The sequence below is a fragment of the Plecotus auritus genome (genome assembly GCF_963455305.1).
Source record: "Plecotus auritus genome assembly, chromosome: 9".
NCBI lineage: Eukaryota > Metazoa > Chordata > Mammalia > Chiroptera > Vespertilionidae > Plecotus > Plecotus auritus.
This window is the reverse complement of record NC_137783.1, coordinates 147,789,674-147,806,519: the sequence shown is the minus strand read 5'-3', so window position 1 is coordinate 147,806,519 and position 16,846 is coordinate 147,789,674. Positions and strand designations below refer to the sequence as shown.

The following is a 16,846-nucleotide window of genomic DNA, read 5'->3' as shown; positions in this document are numbered from 1 at the left end:
CAGGCCGATGCTCTATCCACTGAGCCAAACCGGTTTCGGCAGAGCTTTCTTTTTTTAAAAAAATGCTTTTGTCTGCATTTTCTACATTGAAATTTTTGTAGAGTATGAGGATTTTTTTAAAAGAATAGTTATACATTTACAAAAATAACTTGAGCCCAGCTAGTGTGGCTCAGTGGTTGAGTGTCAGCCTATGAACCAGGAGGTCATAGTTTGATTCCCGGTCAGGGTACATCCCCAGGTTGCAGGCTCAATCCCCAGTGTGGGGTGTACAGGAGGCTGCCGCTCAGTGATTCTCTCTCATCGATGTTTCTATCTCTCTCCTTCTCCCTTCCTCTCTGAAACCAATAAAAATATATTTTAAAAAAAAATAACTTGAGAGGCATTTCACAGGCATCCTCTTAGGGGGGGCCTCCCTTTCCGAGGAGGTGGAGCCACACCGTGGTGGTCAGCTGTGAGAGGGGCCTGGTTCTCCTCAATCCCCACTGGAAAAGGATCAGCATGTTCCTTTAATGTGTAGAAACTTGTATTTTTGGGAAGATTTCTTTAACAATACTTAGGAAAAGCAAGTACTCTGGCCAGAGGTGTTTTGCAATTGAAGTCAAGCCCAAGAAAGTGGGTGTGAACTCCTCGCAGGAAGAGTTCTCCCATCAGAACTAACTTTGATGTCAGCATTCAGATTTGTCTTAGTTTATTAAAGATGGAGTGGCTGGAGAAACCAAGATGGCGGCATAGGTAAACACCTAAACTGCTGCCTTACACAACAATTTCAAAACTACAACTAAAAGACAAAACGGACACCATCCAGAACCACAGGAAGGCCAGCTGAGTGGAAATTTTACAACTAGAAGGAAAGAGAAAAGCACACTGAGACTCAGAGGAGCTGCAGGAGGCAGAGGTACTGAGACGCACTCGCGGAGAGGACTGGCAACTGAGTGCGCGGCTGGCTTTCTCAAGGGGGAGGGAGACAAAAGCTCCCGACTGAACTGAACTCCAGTTCTGGGCGAGACGCTGGGGACCCAGACTCATTCGGGGAGAAACTGGACTGTGGCAGCGGGCGGAACTCAAGGGCGGTTTTCTCTCAGAGGTGCTTGCAGTGATTACCGAGGGACACTGAGACACAGGGGCCTATTAGGGCAGGGCTGATGGGAAACCAATGCTGTCTGCTCTGCCCTAAGACTCCGCCCCATTCAAGCTGAGCACAGAGGCTTTTGCAAGTCTTCTCCCATAAGGGTGTCTCCAGCACAGAAGTTCTCCCAGCGTAGACACAGCTGATCCTCACAGCCAATTGGCCTGGAGGTCAATTCCTCCCAGTGATATCAACAACAATCAAGGCTTAACTACAACAAGACTGTGCACACAGCCCACAAAGGGGTGCACCAAGAGTGTCCACCTCGGGCAACTATGGAGGCTGAGCCACTGGGCCCTATAGGACACTTAGCACACAAAGCTACTCTACCAACTCAGGGAAGCAGCCAAAATGCGGAGACAAAGAAACAGATCACAAATGAAAGAAGTGGAGGAAACCAAACGACTGGATATAGAGTTCAAAACCACGGTTATAAGGTTTTTCAAGAATTTTCTAGAAAAGGCTGATAAATTTAGCGAGACCCTTGAGGATATGAAAAAGGACCAACTAGAAATTAAGCATACACTGACTGAAATAAAAATTATTATACAGAGATCTAACAGCAGACTAGAGGATCACAAGAATCAAGTCAAAGATTTGAAATACAAAGAAGCAAAAAACACTCAACTGGAAAAGAAAAAAGAAAAAAGAATCCAAAAATATGAAGATAGTGTAAGGAGCCTCTGGGACAACTTCAAGCGTACCAACATCAGAATTATGGGGGTGCCAGAAGAAGAGAGAGAGCAAGATACTGAAAACCTATTTGAGGAAATAATGACTGGAAACTTCCCCCACCTGGTGAAAGAAATAGACTTCCAAGTCCAGGAAGCGCAGAGAACCCCAAACAAAAGGAATCCAAAGAGGGACCACACCAAGACACATCATAATTAAAATGCCAAGAGCAAAAGACAAAGAATATTAAAAGCAGCAAGAGAAAAACAGTTAGTTACCTACAAGGGAGCACCCATACAACTGTCATAGGATTTCTCAACAGAAACTATGCAGGCCAGACGGGAGTGGCAAGAGATATTCAAAGTGATGACTAGCAAGAACCTACAACCAAGATTACTCTATCCAGCAAAGCTGTCATTCAGAATTGAAAGTCAGATAAAGAGCTTCACAGATAAGAAAAAGCTAAAGGAGTTCATCACCACCAAACCAGTATTATATGAAATGCTGAAAGGTATTCTTTAAGAAGAGGAAGAAGAAGAAAAAGGTAAAGATAAAAATTATGAACAACAAATACATATCTATCAACAAATGAACCAAAAATCAAGTGAATAAAAAAATCTGATGAATAGAATAAACTGGTGAATATAATAGAATCAGGGGCATAGAAAGGGAGTGGACTGACAATTCTTGGGGGGAAAGGGGTGTGGGGGGTGCAAGAAGAGACTGGACAAAAATCGTACACCTATGGATGAGGACAGTGTGGGGAGGTAAGGGCAGAGGGTGAGGTGGGAACCGGGTGGAGGGGAGCTATGGGGGAAAAAAGAGGAACAATTGTAATAATCTGAACAATGAAGATTTATTAAAATTAAAAAAATAAACTAAAAAAATAAAAAAAAAAGATGCAGTGGCTGCCCCAGCTGCTATGGCTCAGGTGGTTGGGCATCGACCCATGCACCCAGAGGTTGCTGATTCAATTCTGATTAGGGCACATGCCCAGGTTGCAGGCTCGATCATCATAGGGGGCATGCAGGAGGCAGCTGATAGATGATTCATCATTGATGTTTCTATCTCTCCCTCTCTGAAATCAATAAAAATATATTTTAAAAAAAACACATACACACAAACCAGAATGGCTGGAAGACCTGTTCCCACTCGTTTCTCTGCTCTCTCTCCACAGACTGAGGATAAGAATCGCCAGTTGCAGGAGCGCTTGGAGCTGGCGGAGCAGAAGCTGCAGCAGACCCTAAGGAAGGCGGAGACACTCCCTGAGGTGGAGGCTGAGCTGGCCCAGCGGGTGGCCGCGCTCTCCAAGGTGCTTCCTCGGCTTCCTTCCCTTATGCACGGGGCTTTGATTGGGAGGAGGGTTTGTTCATGGACCTCAGTCATTGGTCTTACGTTGGTAGCCAAAAATCCCTGAAAGAGCCAGACTGGTTTTTAGTGCTATTTTATTTGAGATTGGAACACTTCTTAAATGTCAGACATACCCCCATTTGTTTGTTATCCTGATGTTGATTTCCCTCCAGTTTGTCAGATGTGTACTGTTTGTCCCCAGTGTGGGTGCTCTAAGAGTCACTGCTTCTTGAGTTAAGTTAGCAGCTCAAGGCCCCGGATAGAAGCTTTGTGGACAGGAAGGGAAGGGCTTCTCAGGAGTAGGGGAGGACCACTCTCTTCTAAAGACAGTCAAAGTGAATTTGTAATAAGTTTTTAAGTAATTTATTCATTTGCTCAACAAATATTGGCTACGCATGTGCAAGACACAGTGCCTGTTCTCAGAGTCATCCTCACCCCGGGGGAAGCAGACACTTGACAAGACAATGTCAGAATACTGTCCCGGTGCTCGGGCTGGGCGGGTCCACAGGAGGAGGACGGGCATAGCCACAAACACCCCGCCCTCCTGGGCCTACGAGAGCCTCAGGTCTGCAATCCAGCGGCCCAGGCGCCTGTTGGGGAGCACCTGCTGATGGTTTGTCCCATTGGCTCGAGCTCAGGAGCTGGCAGTGAGGGGCAGGACAGACAGGATGCTGCATGGCCAGCGTCAGGTCAGTCAGATGACAAGTGCTCACAGACCCGTGAGCGAGTTCATGCTGACAGCTGGGACAGAAGCTCTTCCTTTCCACCATGATCTGCGTTTAAAGTCTTGGTTTCTCTCCTCCTCTGTCATCTCTCCTGTCCTTGTCATCTCTCCTGTCCCCGGTCGGCCCTGTAGTCTGACCTTTTGTCTCCTGGAAGCTCTGCTGCTAAGGAAGCTAAACTGTGCGAACTCACTTCCCAGCTTAGGAAGGTAGTCGTGCCGTGTCGGGTCGTGCTTGCTGCTCTGCTCCATGCGCACTCAGCACGCAAGCTCAGGACGGGGGACACGAAGAAGCCCGAGCCTGGGCATGGGGCGGGAGGCACAGTTTCCTCACAGAGCTCACTACACCCCAGCTGCACCCAGAGCCACCCTCATGAGGGTCAGCTGCCTCCCACTGACACATGCCGCCACCCAGGACGTGTTGGTGGATGTGAGGAAGCGCTTCCATCCATCGTGGTGGAAGCGCCGCACGGAGCATGATGTGCTTTCTGCTACTGCTTTAGGTAGTTTGCAGCATGCGGTCCCCTGACTCGTGTCACTGTTAGTTGAACTTACACGCTGTTCTTGCCGACAGGCTGAGGAGAGACACGGCAACATTGAGGAGCAGCTGTGCCAGATGGAGGCGCAACTGGAGGAGAAGAACCAGGAGCTGCAGCGGGTACGTGGCCAAGCATACATCTGCTCCAGCGCCACGTGGGGCCTGGGGGCGCGCTGGGTGGCGGGAGGCTCAGTTCTCCTCTTTCCCTGACTCTGTTCCCTTCTCCACTCCTGCCGCGTGCGTTGCAGCTGCATCTGCGCCTTGTCCGCTGGTAGGGGCACTTGCCACATAGGCAACATTATGTTCCATGGGGAACAGGAAATAAATTAGTGCCTGCGGGCAGTCCTGCAGGGGGCAGATGGATCCCCACGTCCAAGGAGGCTGCCTGCAGCCCTGACGAGCCTGTCGGGAATTGCTCCAGGGACCAGTCGGACTGATTTATGGGCGCCCCTCAGAGGTTGCTGGCCTGCGGTCCCCTGAAATGACTAGGGCAGAGTCTACTTGCTTAGGATATGGCACCTAAGTCCCAAATTCAGGTTACGTTCCTGACTTCTATCCCAAAATAGCAAATTATTACTCTCAATGTAAAGGTATATATAGGGATGGACATTCCTGCACATGAGGATTGTTGGCTGAGCCGTGATGGAAGGACTCCGCGAGCAGGGTGGTGGGGCGTGTGCAGGGTGGATCCGAGAGCTTTTCACGAAGAGTCCATCAGAGGTCAGCATGGCACATCCAGGGAAAAGCGAGTGGCGGCCCCAGTTCAAGGCTGTTAGATTTTGTTTTCACCAGAAACCTGTATTCTTGGCCATGGACTGCCAAGCATCAGACATGAGCTTCCACAAAGAGAAGATTCTGACTCTGATGAAAGGACCGTGCTGGGCAAGTCCCCTGCCTCCCAATATGTGCACACACACACACACACACTTGCTCTTTCACAGGTATACACAGATTCATGCAAACTCACACAGGCTTGTGCACACGCACACACACACAGGCTCGTGCACACGTTCACCTCTTGGAGAATTAGATTTTTGTCTCTTTAGGGGTGCACTTAATTATTTTTTAATTTTTATTGATTTCAAAGCAGGGGGGGAGAGAGAGATATCAATGAGAGAGAATCATTGATTGGCTGCCTCCTGCATGCCCCACACTGGGGATTGAACCCACAACCTGGGCATGTGCCCTGACCGGGAATTGAACTGTGACCTCCTGGTTCATAGGTCGACTCTCAACCACTGAACCACACTGCTTGGGCCACTCTATTATTTTCAGTACTGGCTTACAGAGTTGAAGGACAGGTGCTGAGATGGGGATTCTGTTTATAACTAAGGCAATTCAAAGGAAACTTAAGTTTTGCTCTCAAAATATTGGGATGTTAACACCTTATGGTATGGGGTCTCCTCCAGGTGGTGGCTGCAGCGTGTTAGGCATGGTTTTCTCTTACAAAGCCATGGAAAAAAGGGAGGCACTGGCACCCACATCTTATAGATGAGGAAGCTGAAGCACAGTCCCACAGGGAGTTCTTGGGGGTTCACCACTCCTATCCGGGCAGCGTGGCTTGAGCACGCCTCTCAGCCCCTGGCCACGCTGCCCTCTCCCTGGGGAAGCCTCTGGCCACGCTCCAGTGGCCCACCCTGACTTGGCTGCCTGTTGGCACTTCCCGTCTCTGCACTTAGGATATGGGGCAAAAACAAGCTTTTTAAACCAGGAAATGGGTGATGGTTTTTACTTATAGACTTATCAACTTTGCTAATACGTTTTAAAATTATTTGAGGTATTTGTAATTTTTTAATATAAATCTTCATTATAAAATGTTCAAGAGATGTAGGAATATAAAGAAAAACAAGTGAAAGTGTCTCTATTACCACTGACTTTTTTCCAAAATGAACTTTTTTACTTTTTGCTTTGTGGATTAAATTCTTTTCTCCCCTGAATCCAGACCCAGGCTTCTATTGACACGCGGGGAAGGTCCTCCACCAGTGTGTACATAATCTGATCCCCATAAACACCCTTGTTCCTGCATGTCAGTCTGCCTCCTGAGTCAGTCTGGCAGTTGACTGGAAGGGTTCCTGAGGCCCACGAGTGCTTCGTTCAGCAGAAGCAATAGCACCTTCTCACTGGTGATCTCTCACAGACTCGTCCCTGCGGCTCTGCACTTGCGAGTAGGTCCCTCCTGTCGTCACTGCAGGCGACTGGGAGGGACAGCCTAGGGGCTGACGGCACCGATCACCACACCATCGGCCCTTGGCACTTTTAAAATAATGATCCTGCCTTTGCTGGAAGTTGCTAAGTTTTTGTTTTGTTTTAATGTATTTTTATTGATTTCAGAGAAGAAGGGGGGAGAGAGAGAGAAACATCAATGATGAGGATAATCGGCTGCCTCCTGCATGCCCCCCACTGAGGATCGAGCCCGCAACCTGGGCATGTGCCCCGACCGGAATGGAACCCAGGACCCCTCAGTCCACAGGCCAACGTCCCATCCACTGAGCCAAATCAGCCAGGGCGCTAAGTTTTTGTTTCTCCTGTTTTAGGCACGGCAGAGAGAAAAGATGAATGAAGAACATAATAAACGTTTATCAGAAACTGTTGACAGGCTCCTTTCAGAATCGAATGAGAGACTTCAGCTTCATCTTAAGGAGAGGATGGCTGCTTTGGAAGAGAAGGTTGGTTGTCCCGAGGGCATTCCTGCCCCACGATGCATAATGGTCAGTGCCAGTGCAGAAAGCAGACAGTATCTTCCAGCGGAAGAGGCCCTCACTGGCCATGTCCTTGCACAGTTTGCGTACATGGAAAATTGTTTGTCATTCTTATTCTCTAGAGCAGGAGTCAATAAACCGTTTCTTTCAAGGAGCAGACAGTAAATATTTTACGCTTTTGCTAATAATTACAAACAGAGTAAAATAATTCCATGCTAATCAATGAACATGCAAGCAGCCAAAGAGACAGTATGTAAATCAGTTGGTGTGGCTGTGTTCTAATAAAAATTGATGGACAGGAAGAGGCTGTGGGCTGGATTTCGCCAACAGGCCCCCGTTTGCCAACCCCTCCACTAGAATCTTTTGGGGTGCCTGACCCTCACCCCTTTGTTGCTCTTGCATTGGAAGTTGATTTCTGTCTCAGAGTCCCATTCTACCACCTGCCTTTTCCATTTGGTTTGGAAAGTGTCTGAGCCTGGCCTCTTGCTGCTGTCGCCATGGAATTCTTAGCTGTGACTGAGAGGAGGCGCATCCTAGGGTCTGTCAGAGCACCAGTGGGAGCCAGTGGGGTCCAGGTCAATGAAATTGTCCTGATGGCACCAGTGTACCTAGAGATGAGACCCCAAATCTTTGTTGGGATTGGCACTTGGTCATGCTCATTTGTGAGAGACCAGTGATCTCTACTGATGGTGCGACACATTCATTTTACACAAAACCCATTATGGAATGCGTTGTCAGCTGCACAGGGTGGTTGGTTACATATGTTCTTGATCAGTGGGCCAGCCCAAAGGCAGGAATGTTTTTAATTTTTATTGATTTCAGAGAAGAAGGGAAGGGAAAGGGGGGGAGAGAGAGAGAGAAACATCAAGGTATGAGAGAGAACCATTGATTGGCTGCCTCCTCCACGCCCCACATTGGTGATCGAGACCACAACCCGGGCATAAGCCCTGACTGGGAATCGAACCATGACCTCTTGGTTCATAGGTCAGCGCTCAACCACTAAGCTACACTGGCTGGACAGGCAGGAATGTTGTTATCTGGGAGCTGAACCCTGCATTTGAACCCATGTCAGCTTTCCCTGATGGCCTAAAGGCCGCTGCAGACCAGTGTGACAATTAAAATGAATGTGCCGCTCCAACATTTGGAAGGAGTCAGAAAGGAAGTCTACCTTCCCAGGGACTGTTCACAGCTCCTCTGTCCTCACTCCGGCAGTGAGGTGCTGCTCAGCAGTACATTCATAGGCCTCATACCTTGGCTAAGGTACTTCATTATTTTAAACAGAAACGTAGCCATCCGATACCACGTGGAGCATTGTCCCGAATAAACACTAAAGCACTGTGTCTTTTTCAGAATTCTCTAGTACGTGAAGTTGAAGATGCAAAAAAGCAATTAGAAGAAACTCAACATGATAAGGTACTTAAGTCTGTAACCCATTTACACCTCCATTGAGAGCAGAATGGAGCTGCATCCAGCGCTGCTGTGACCGCTGCGGCATGGGTGGTGCTGAGGGCGGCTTCTCTGTGCGAGCCTACTGCTCTCGTGGCTGTGAGTCTGGTGGTGCACGGGGCCCAGAACTGCTTCCTTCTGGCTTCATGGGAAAGCTATGACAGAACCACAAACCTTCCATGTAACACAGGCCCGGCCAGTAGGAACACACTGAGCCACGTGTGATCCTAGCAGCCCATATTTACACAGTACAAGGACAGGTGAAATTAATTTTGTTTAACCCAGTAGAATCGAAATGTTACTTTGTCATGTAATTAATATAAAAATTGATGAGCTACTTCCCATGCTTTTTATCATATGAAGCTTGAAATCCAGTGTGTTTTACAGTCTCCTTCGAGTGCTCCATGGCACACGTGGCCACTATAGGAGCTACTTGGGATAGCACTGAGACACAGCTTAGGAGTGCCTGGAACAGCTTTTTGTCAGCTTGACTTAATGTTTTGCAGTGTATAGAAAGGAGGTTGAGCATACAAATGGTAGGTGAGTGTAGGTGTGCAATTATTCGTTGGGGGTTCTGAAGTTACGGGGGGGTCTGTTTACATTAGGACTTCTGGAGAAAATGTTCTTGGAATTAAAGTGCTTGGTACTTGTCACTGTTCAGCTAACCCAGTGGTCGACAAACCGCAGCTCGCAATCCACATGCGGCTCTTTGGCCCCTTGAGTGTGGCTCTTCCACAAAAATACCACGGCCTGGGCGAATCTATTTTGAAGAAGTGGCATTAGAAGTTTAAGTTTAAAAAATTTGGCTCTCAAAAGAAATTTCAATCGTTGTACTGTTGATATTTGGCTCTGTTGACTAATGAGTTTGCTGACCACTGAGCTAACCTATCGTGGGAAGAATTTGCATCCTTCAGTGGGTGTCACTTGCTGTTTTGCAGAATCAGCTGGTACTGAACATCGAAGCTTTGAGGGCTGAACTGAGCCAGATGCGGCTCAGAGGTGCTTCCCTTCATCACAGGTATGAACCCCAATTACAAGTCCGCCTCCGCCCCTGTCATGTGTGCACAGGGCGCATGCCTGGCTGGGTGGGCAGCATCACTGGCTGCAGCTTGGCTGGGCCCCAGAGGTCAGGCCAGGCACAGCGCCTGGAGGAGGTTTGGAAGGTGGGGTGATCAGTTCATGTCTGGGTGTGTTCGCTGGAAGGCCCAGCAGAACAAGGCTCTGATGGTGTAGGGATAGTCCGGCAAAGCCCAGGGCCTCAGCTGAGCATCGGACCCCGGGGGTGACAGGCCCAGGCACAGGGATGGAGAGGCTGTGGTGGGGGATAGTGGCAGGAGAGGCTTCGAGGAGGCAGACCTGCAGATTTCACAGAGGAGCCGGAGGTAAGAAAAGACACCGTGCAGAGCGCCTGGGACAGGCGTTGGCTGGGAGTGTAAAGAGAAGCAGGCTTGAGCTCAGCTTCTGGGCGTGACTTTGCAGTGGGGTCAGTCATCTTGTTTTGTGACCTTCTGGAGCGAGAGGAGATAGCCCAGGGGCGGAGTGGGAAAGACGCTGAAGACGGGCTTCCGTAAACAGACTGGGCATGTGGACAAGAGCCTCGCTCCTGAGGGGACTAGATGCAGGGTGGTGGCAGTGGGGAGGCGAAGCAGCCTGGAGAGCGGTGTCAGGAGTAGGCACTTGTGGACTCTGGAGAGACCGAGGATCATCCAGATGACGTGTAGGACTGGGCGTGTGGCTTTCTGCTGGTGTGAAACGAGGCCCAGCCCCACCGCAGCTGGAACCCTGCTGAGGAGGAAGGAGCAGTTTATGAGGAACGAGGGAAAGAGGAAATCCCTGACGTGGACATCTTCTAGACTAGCAATAAGTCTGAGCAGCATTTCAGAGACATTCTCAAAAGAATGTAGAGGTGTGGGAACCAAAAGGGGATGAGTTGGCATGTCCCACTGGCCCTGCAGGTCGTGTGTGCAGGCACAAGGGGACCCCGTTAACTTACTTTGACCAGGTGGGTGGGTTTTCTCTCCCAGACCTTAAGGACTTTTGAAAATGAAGGCAGCGCCCTTGTTTCCCAGATGACGGTGGCAGGACTGAGTGTGGTGCCCTGCCCAGTGAAGGCGGGACCTCTGGGCAGTGCGCGCCTTCCCCCGCTGATCAGGTTGTCGGCAGGCCTCCTGGGGGACAGCTAGTGGCTCCTTCAGCATCTCCGTCTGGGTGTCCAGGCCTGGCCACTGTTCGGGAGATTTCTCCAGCCAACAGTGTTGAGTGTCTGCTAATCTGATTGCACACTGGTCTGTGCTTTGGATTCGGAAACATGGAAGAAAGCTGCTAAGTCCACTTCCTGTCAGTGCCAGCTGGGGTTCAGGGGCTCCTGCAGCAGGTCCTCCAGGATGCACTTGAGGCAGCCTCCCAGGTGGGGGTCTGGGGGCCGGCAGCCTCACGCCGTGGTTGTTGGCAGAAGGGAAAGTAAGCAGTGGAGGCCAGGAGTGACATGCGGGTGTGCCCCCTGGTCAGTCGGGGAGAAAGCGGAGCTGAGCCCGGCTCACAGCCTGACCAAGGGACAGTTCTGAGGGTCACACTTGCGGTGTCGCATTGGTTTCCCTGGGCATCGAGGTTTCCCTCCTAGAGGGGCTGAAAGAGGAAAGATTGGCGGGGAGTGGGCACTGGAGCAAGCAGAGGCCCCTCCATGCCCGCCGTGGAGACCTTGCCGCAAATTTATTTCCCAGATTGACAGGTCTGGCCTGACCAACAAAGTTAGTTCACTTTCTTGAAATAATGCTTTTTTCCCCATGTTTCAGCCGACCCCACTTGGGCAGCGTCCCAGACTTCAGGTTCCCCGTGGCAGACGGTCCCACGGACTCCTACAGCAGCAGTGCGGTGTTGCGGCGCCCCCAGAAAGGCCGCGTGGCAGCGCTGCGGGACGAGCCTTCCAAGGCAAGGGCTCCATCTTCTCCCTGGGTCACCTGCCTGCACAAGTCACCTGTTTACCTCATGGTTTTGAGACTGTTTTGGAATTACAGTGTCAATAGGTCACGTTCTCTCTTTCCCTCCCCCCACATCCTTTTCTAGCTAAAAGTTTACTTTTAAGGTGTGCTATTTTTTTAGAGGATGGAAATTCTAATAAAATATGACCTCTTAATCTAACACAATGCCGATTAGTAGTCTTGAAGTAGTAGTGAAGAATAAATGAGTGCATGTACTGTCAACCCTTGAACAACCCGGGTTTGAACGGTGCAGGTAGCTTATCTGTGGAATTTTCCAACGTGTAAACAGACCACTTACACTTAGGGCTCGGTATCTATGAATAGCTACAGCACCGTGAGTGTGTTTTCCTTAACGTTCTTTCCTCTAGCTTACTTTATTATAAGAGTACAGTGTATAACAACACAAAGTATGTGTTAATTGACTATGTGATTGATAAGGCTTTCAATCAACAGTGGGCTGTCAGTAGTTAAGTTTTGGGGGAGTCAAAAGTTATACGTGGATTTTTGATGTGCAAGGGGTTGGCACCCCTAACCCTGTATTGTTCAAGGGCCGACAGTATCTTTTATTTATTTTTAAGAGTATATATATATTTTAGCATATTTTTATTTATTTCAGAGAGGAAGGGAGAAGGAGAGAGACAGAAACATCAGTGATGAGAATCATTGATTGGCTGCCTCCTACACACCCTCCCCTGGGGACTGAGCCCACAACCCAGGCATGTGCCCTGACCGGGAATCAAACCCTGACCTCCTGGTTCATAGGTTGATGCTCAACCACTGAGCCACGCCAGCCAGGCTAAGCATTTTATTTTAACTTAAATGAGCATTCACTAGCTAATTAAATTAAGATTCACTGGCTAATCTTTTTCTTTCCTCCCACTGGCTAATATTGATGGACGCCAGCAACTTGTAGCGTGGCCCATTTTTCAAGAATCTTTCGGGCTTGATTTAAAAATTTTTGAAAACTTTTGACTTCTTTTAAGTTGCTCTGACTGTGGTTATCCTCTTGCGTCTTTGCTGAGATAGGGTTTCTGTTCACAGGTACAGACTCTGAACGAGCAGGATTGGGAGCGTGCCCAGCAAGCCAGCGTCCTGGCCAACGTGGCACAGGCGTTTGAGAGCGATGTCGATCTGTCAGACGGCGAGGATGAAGGGGACACTCTCTTCAGCTCGTCGGCGCTGCTGTCGCCTAGCGGGCAGGCCGACGCTCAGACGCTGGCCATGATGCTGCAGGAGCAGCTGGACGCCATCAACAAGGAGATCAGGTACCTGGGGTTGTACATGGGATTATGCCCGCACACAGTGTCCCTGGGGAACTGTACCCCACTTAGAGCAGGCTGGAGCAGGTGCGGCGAGCATTGTCTACTGGTAAATGGTCTAGAACAGTGGTCAGCAAACTCATTAGTCAACAGAGCCAAATATCAACAGTACAACGATTGAAATTTCTTTTGAGAGCCAGATTTTTTAAACTTAAACTTCTTCTAACGCCACCTCTTCAAAATAGACTCGCCCAGGCCGTGGTATTTTGTGGAAGAGCCACACTCAAGGGGCCAAAGAGCGCATATGGCTCGCGAGCCGCAGTTTGCCTACCACGGGTCTAGAATAATAATACTTCAATTCTGTTTGAAGGGTTTTTAAGTTTTGAGATTGCCCTTTGTTATGGAATTCAGTCAGCCAGGGCCTTCTCTGTACAACTGTGGTGTTGGCACATTTGTGTAAGGTGCTGTGGCAGGTGAGAGGTGTTCAGTTCCATCCCCAAAAGCTGAGGACCCAGCTAGAGGGCCTTGGGGCTTTGCCTACCTGGGAGGCTGTCGGGTGGCTCTACCTGACACGTGTGCAACCTCCAGCCCTGCAGAGCGCTGGTGTGTGTGTCACAGCCACTCAGAACAGGAAAGCTGAGGTATGGAGGTTGGCAAATCCCCTTGGTAATTTGCACTTGGTCGTATTAAATTAACACAGCACAGAGACTGGTGCATTGTGGGACAGTGCTGGTCACAGCGGGTGTGTGCATTCTTTTAGTTTCATCAAAGAAACCTCCCAGCCGTTCTAGTAGCAAATATACAAAAGAGTGGGCCATCTGAGGGGCAGAATTCAAAGAATTGCCTGGGCTTAGGAGGCCTTAGGTGTTGGGCGCAGCCATGACCAGGTTGGTCCCGAGGCCACGTGAAGAGCGCCCCGTGCGGAGCCTGCCATAGATTCAGGTGGCGCAGCCACCAGGTCTTGTTCTTGTACAGCTGACATGGCAGAAACGCCCTTCACCTGCCCCCGGTTTTTACGCATTGGCATGGGTGCTGCTGCTGACGGCAGATGGCCTGTCTGTGTCCAGGTTGATTCAGGAGGAAAAGGAGAGCACGGAGCAGCGGGCCGAGGAGATTGAAAGCCGTGTTGGCAGTGGGAGCCTGGACAACCTCGGTCGTTTCAGATCCATGAGCTCCATTCCGTATCCTGCATCCTCACTCGCGGGCTCTTCCCCTCCGAACAGCGGTCGGTCCACCCCTCGACGCATCCCGCACAGCCCCGCTCGGGAAGTGGACAGACTAGGCATCATGACTCTGGTAAGTGTTTGCCTGTTCCCTGTTGCACTCCCCATCCAGCGAGTTCCGTCTCGGACACTGCACATGGGCTTTTTGTTTGACCCAGAAGAAAATCAGGTATTTTGCTTCGCATGTGTTATGCTTGGAAGTCCAAGGTTTTGAAAACCAGCTGGTATGTCATCAGTCATTCAACAGCAGCACGGTGACAACTGAATTTTACTTCTCGGAGGACCAGTTTAGCATGTCATCATGATCTTGGAAGTTTTTATTGGGTAACTTTGGGCAAGGCGGCTTCAAGGGGGAGCGTTTCCGTTTTTTAGGAATGGACGGTTAACTGAGTAAGTATAGGCAGCCTCGTAGCTCATAGAGAAGTGTGCCCAGGCCGAGGCCGTCTTCCTTCACATTAGGGTTGCCTAACAGGGAGAGTACAGGGCCTGCCGTCAGAAAACAGCAACCAAGCAAGGCAGACCGGTCCTCTTCGTCATGCGCCTGGTGGCCTGCCCAGGACCAGTGCTGCCTGGGAGACCACCATCCATCCATGAAGAGCCAAGTGACTTCCTAGGAAGCATCTGGAAATGCAGTGACCTTAATGGCTCCTGGTGACAAAGCGATACCCTTGCTCACTTATCTAGTTTAGGTTTGCATGAGCACTGCCTCACGTTGCACACTGACTGACAGCGTGCTGTGCAGCCACACCATCAACCTTTCCTGTCCCACCCATGCTCACTTTCAGCCACACTGCCCAGCTTCACCTGCAGCCGCACCGCCCAGCCTTCCTGTCCACCCACAGTCACCCTCAGCCACACTGCCCCGCTTCACCTGCAGCCGCACCGCCCAGCCTTCCTGTCCACCCACAGCCACCCTCAGCCACACTGATAGCCAGCAGATAGCCACATCAGCTCTGCATCATTCCGGTGCCATGTGACATACTCTCTATAACTTGCATCATTAGCTAAGTAGCTAGTATTTTAAACTCTCTGACAATTTCACTTATGGTTTCATGTTTATTTTCTCTGAGAATTTATAAGCAGGCTGGATATTTTCCCCTTGTGTGTAGTTCTGCATGCTGGCTGGCCAGTGTCTGCTGCATTTGGTTTTGATCTCCTGCATCATACTTTGGTTTGTTTAATCACCATCGATCCAGGCCTCAATTCCCCTGTCCCCCATCCCCCGGTAGCCTATTCCTCCCCTCCCTTCCGCTCTCGCTGGCTGCAATACCCTCCACCACAGGCCCAGGTGACGGCGGCCGTGCGGTCCATGGGGTGTGACTGTTTAAGCTCAGCTCATTGGTGACTTTATGCTTTTTCTTCATTTTTCATTGAATAGTGTTTTTCCCCGCAATGACGATACATTTTAGTGTATCACTGTATAGTAGGTGAGGATATAGGCATGATGTAGATGGATCAGAGTGGTTTTACTTAAAACTGTAGGATGTGTATAATTCGTAAGTGAAATGTTACCTCTATAGGTGTGAAGAAATAATCCACTAAGTGTAGGATTAATGGACTCTTGACACAAACAGTGTACTTTCTGGACTATCAGCATCATCAACTTACTGAACACGCACAGTTAATACTTTTAACAGACTACTTTTCTAATTTAAAGATCATGAATTAAAGAATGTGAAGATTCCACCTGCTATTCTAGCTTTTAGTCTTACAGATTTTCAGGGGGTTCCCTGCTGTAGTCAATAAATTTATTTTTGAGCACTTTAAATTCTAGGCAAGGATTTTATATTAATATCCAACAAGTGATTAACTCAAAGTAGGTTTGTTCAGTTTTATAACAGGTATTAGACTGATAGTTTGAAGTGTAACTTGTTTTTCATTAAGAAAAACGAAGAAATCGAGAAGTTTGGCTTAGAATAGACAACTATTAGGGCTCTTTGTTGCATAGATTGCATTATTTTAATTAATCTTGTATGTTGTAATAGAATTTATGTTGCAATAATCTGTGGTATTTCTCTAGTAAATTTTGAATAGCTTATATTTAAATTTTTGGTGAAAAAAATGTTCTATTTCCAGTTATATTTTTTCCTAAATCTTAGCTCACTTACATTTGTCCTGTCATTCTTTTTTAAATATATTTGCCTGTATATACTGATGATTGGATTTTAACATCAAAGTGTGCAGTAAACCTGGTTTTTCTTCCTTTCTTTGCATGCATCTGTCAGCCTAGTGATTTAAGGAAACATCGTAGAAAGGTAAATTTTCGTGATGTAATGTGCCTTTGTTTCTCTGTGAAGAGTGTCTGTCACTGTATATACATGCACACCGAGGGCAGGTGATGACGCTGTTACTAGTAGAAATAGGTCATTGGTGGTTTCACAGAACCTGTGACAAGCATAAGCGTTGGCCTTCCTCCCACCTGGTTGCCTTTCAGTCGCTGCTTTCATGTTTATAACAAACGTGGTGTTTGAGTATTAAAGCAGAACCATGGATCTTACGTCTGAGAAAAACCGGTTTTAATAATCATAGCTAGTAGCAGTTAGTAAGTCATCTGATCCTCACACACACCCTGGGACACAGGTTTCTGTTGTTACCCCCATTTTACAGACTTGGGAACTGAGGCTTGGAGAGGTCACGCACTGTGCCCACGGTCGCACAGTCAGGAAACAGTGCAGTACGATCAGTCTGGTTTCAAAGCCTGGACACTTGGCCACGTCGCTTTCCAGCCTGCCTTTTCCCAGATGCTCTGGGCTCATTTGCAGCATCCCTGCCAGGGGGATCAGGGCCTCTTCTCCACATAGATGACCATGAATTGGGCCTTCCTGTTCTCAGAG

The 16,846-nt window shown here is 48.9% G+C and overlaps 1 protein-coding gene across 13 annotated transcripts in view; it reads left to right on the top strand.

Moving 5' to 3' along the window:
• Window positions 1-16,846, top strand: part of PPFIA1 (PTPRF interacting protein alpha 1) — a 58,606-nt gene that overhangs the window by 17,235 nt on the left and 24,525 nt on the right. For 5 of the 13 annotated variants that reach the window (XM_080642889.1, XM_080642883.1, XM_080642886.1 and 2 more), the window contains exons 9-18: window positions 2,976-3,110; window positions 4,005-4,079; window positions 4,444-4,527; window positions 6,942-7,073; window positions 8,457-8,519; window positions 9,491-9,570; window positions 11,345-11,480; window positions 12,572-12,795; window positions 13,857-14,085; window positions 16,238-16,267. In XM_080642889.1, coding sequence (XP_080499015.1) covers window positions 2,976-3,110; window positions 4,005-4,079; window positions 4,444-4,527; window positions 6,942-7,073; window positions 8,457-8,519; window positions 9,491-9,570; window positions 11,345-11,480; window positions 12,572-12,795; window positions 13,857-14,085; window positions 16,238-16,267 — 1,188 coding nt within the window. The remainder of the gene's footprint in view (window positions 1-2,975; window positions 3,111-4,004; window positions 4,080-4,443; window positions 4,528-6,941; window positions 7,074-8,456; window positions 8,520-9,490; window positions 9,571-11,344; window positions 11,481-12,571; window positions 12,796-13,856; window positions 14,086-16,237; window positions 16,268-16,846) is intronic. The other 8 variants (XM_080642880.1, XM_080642885.1, XM_080642884.1 and 5 more) reach the window with 3 other exon arrangements.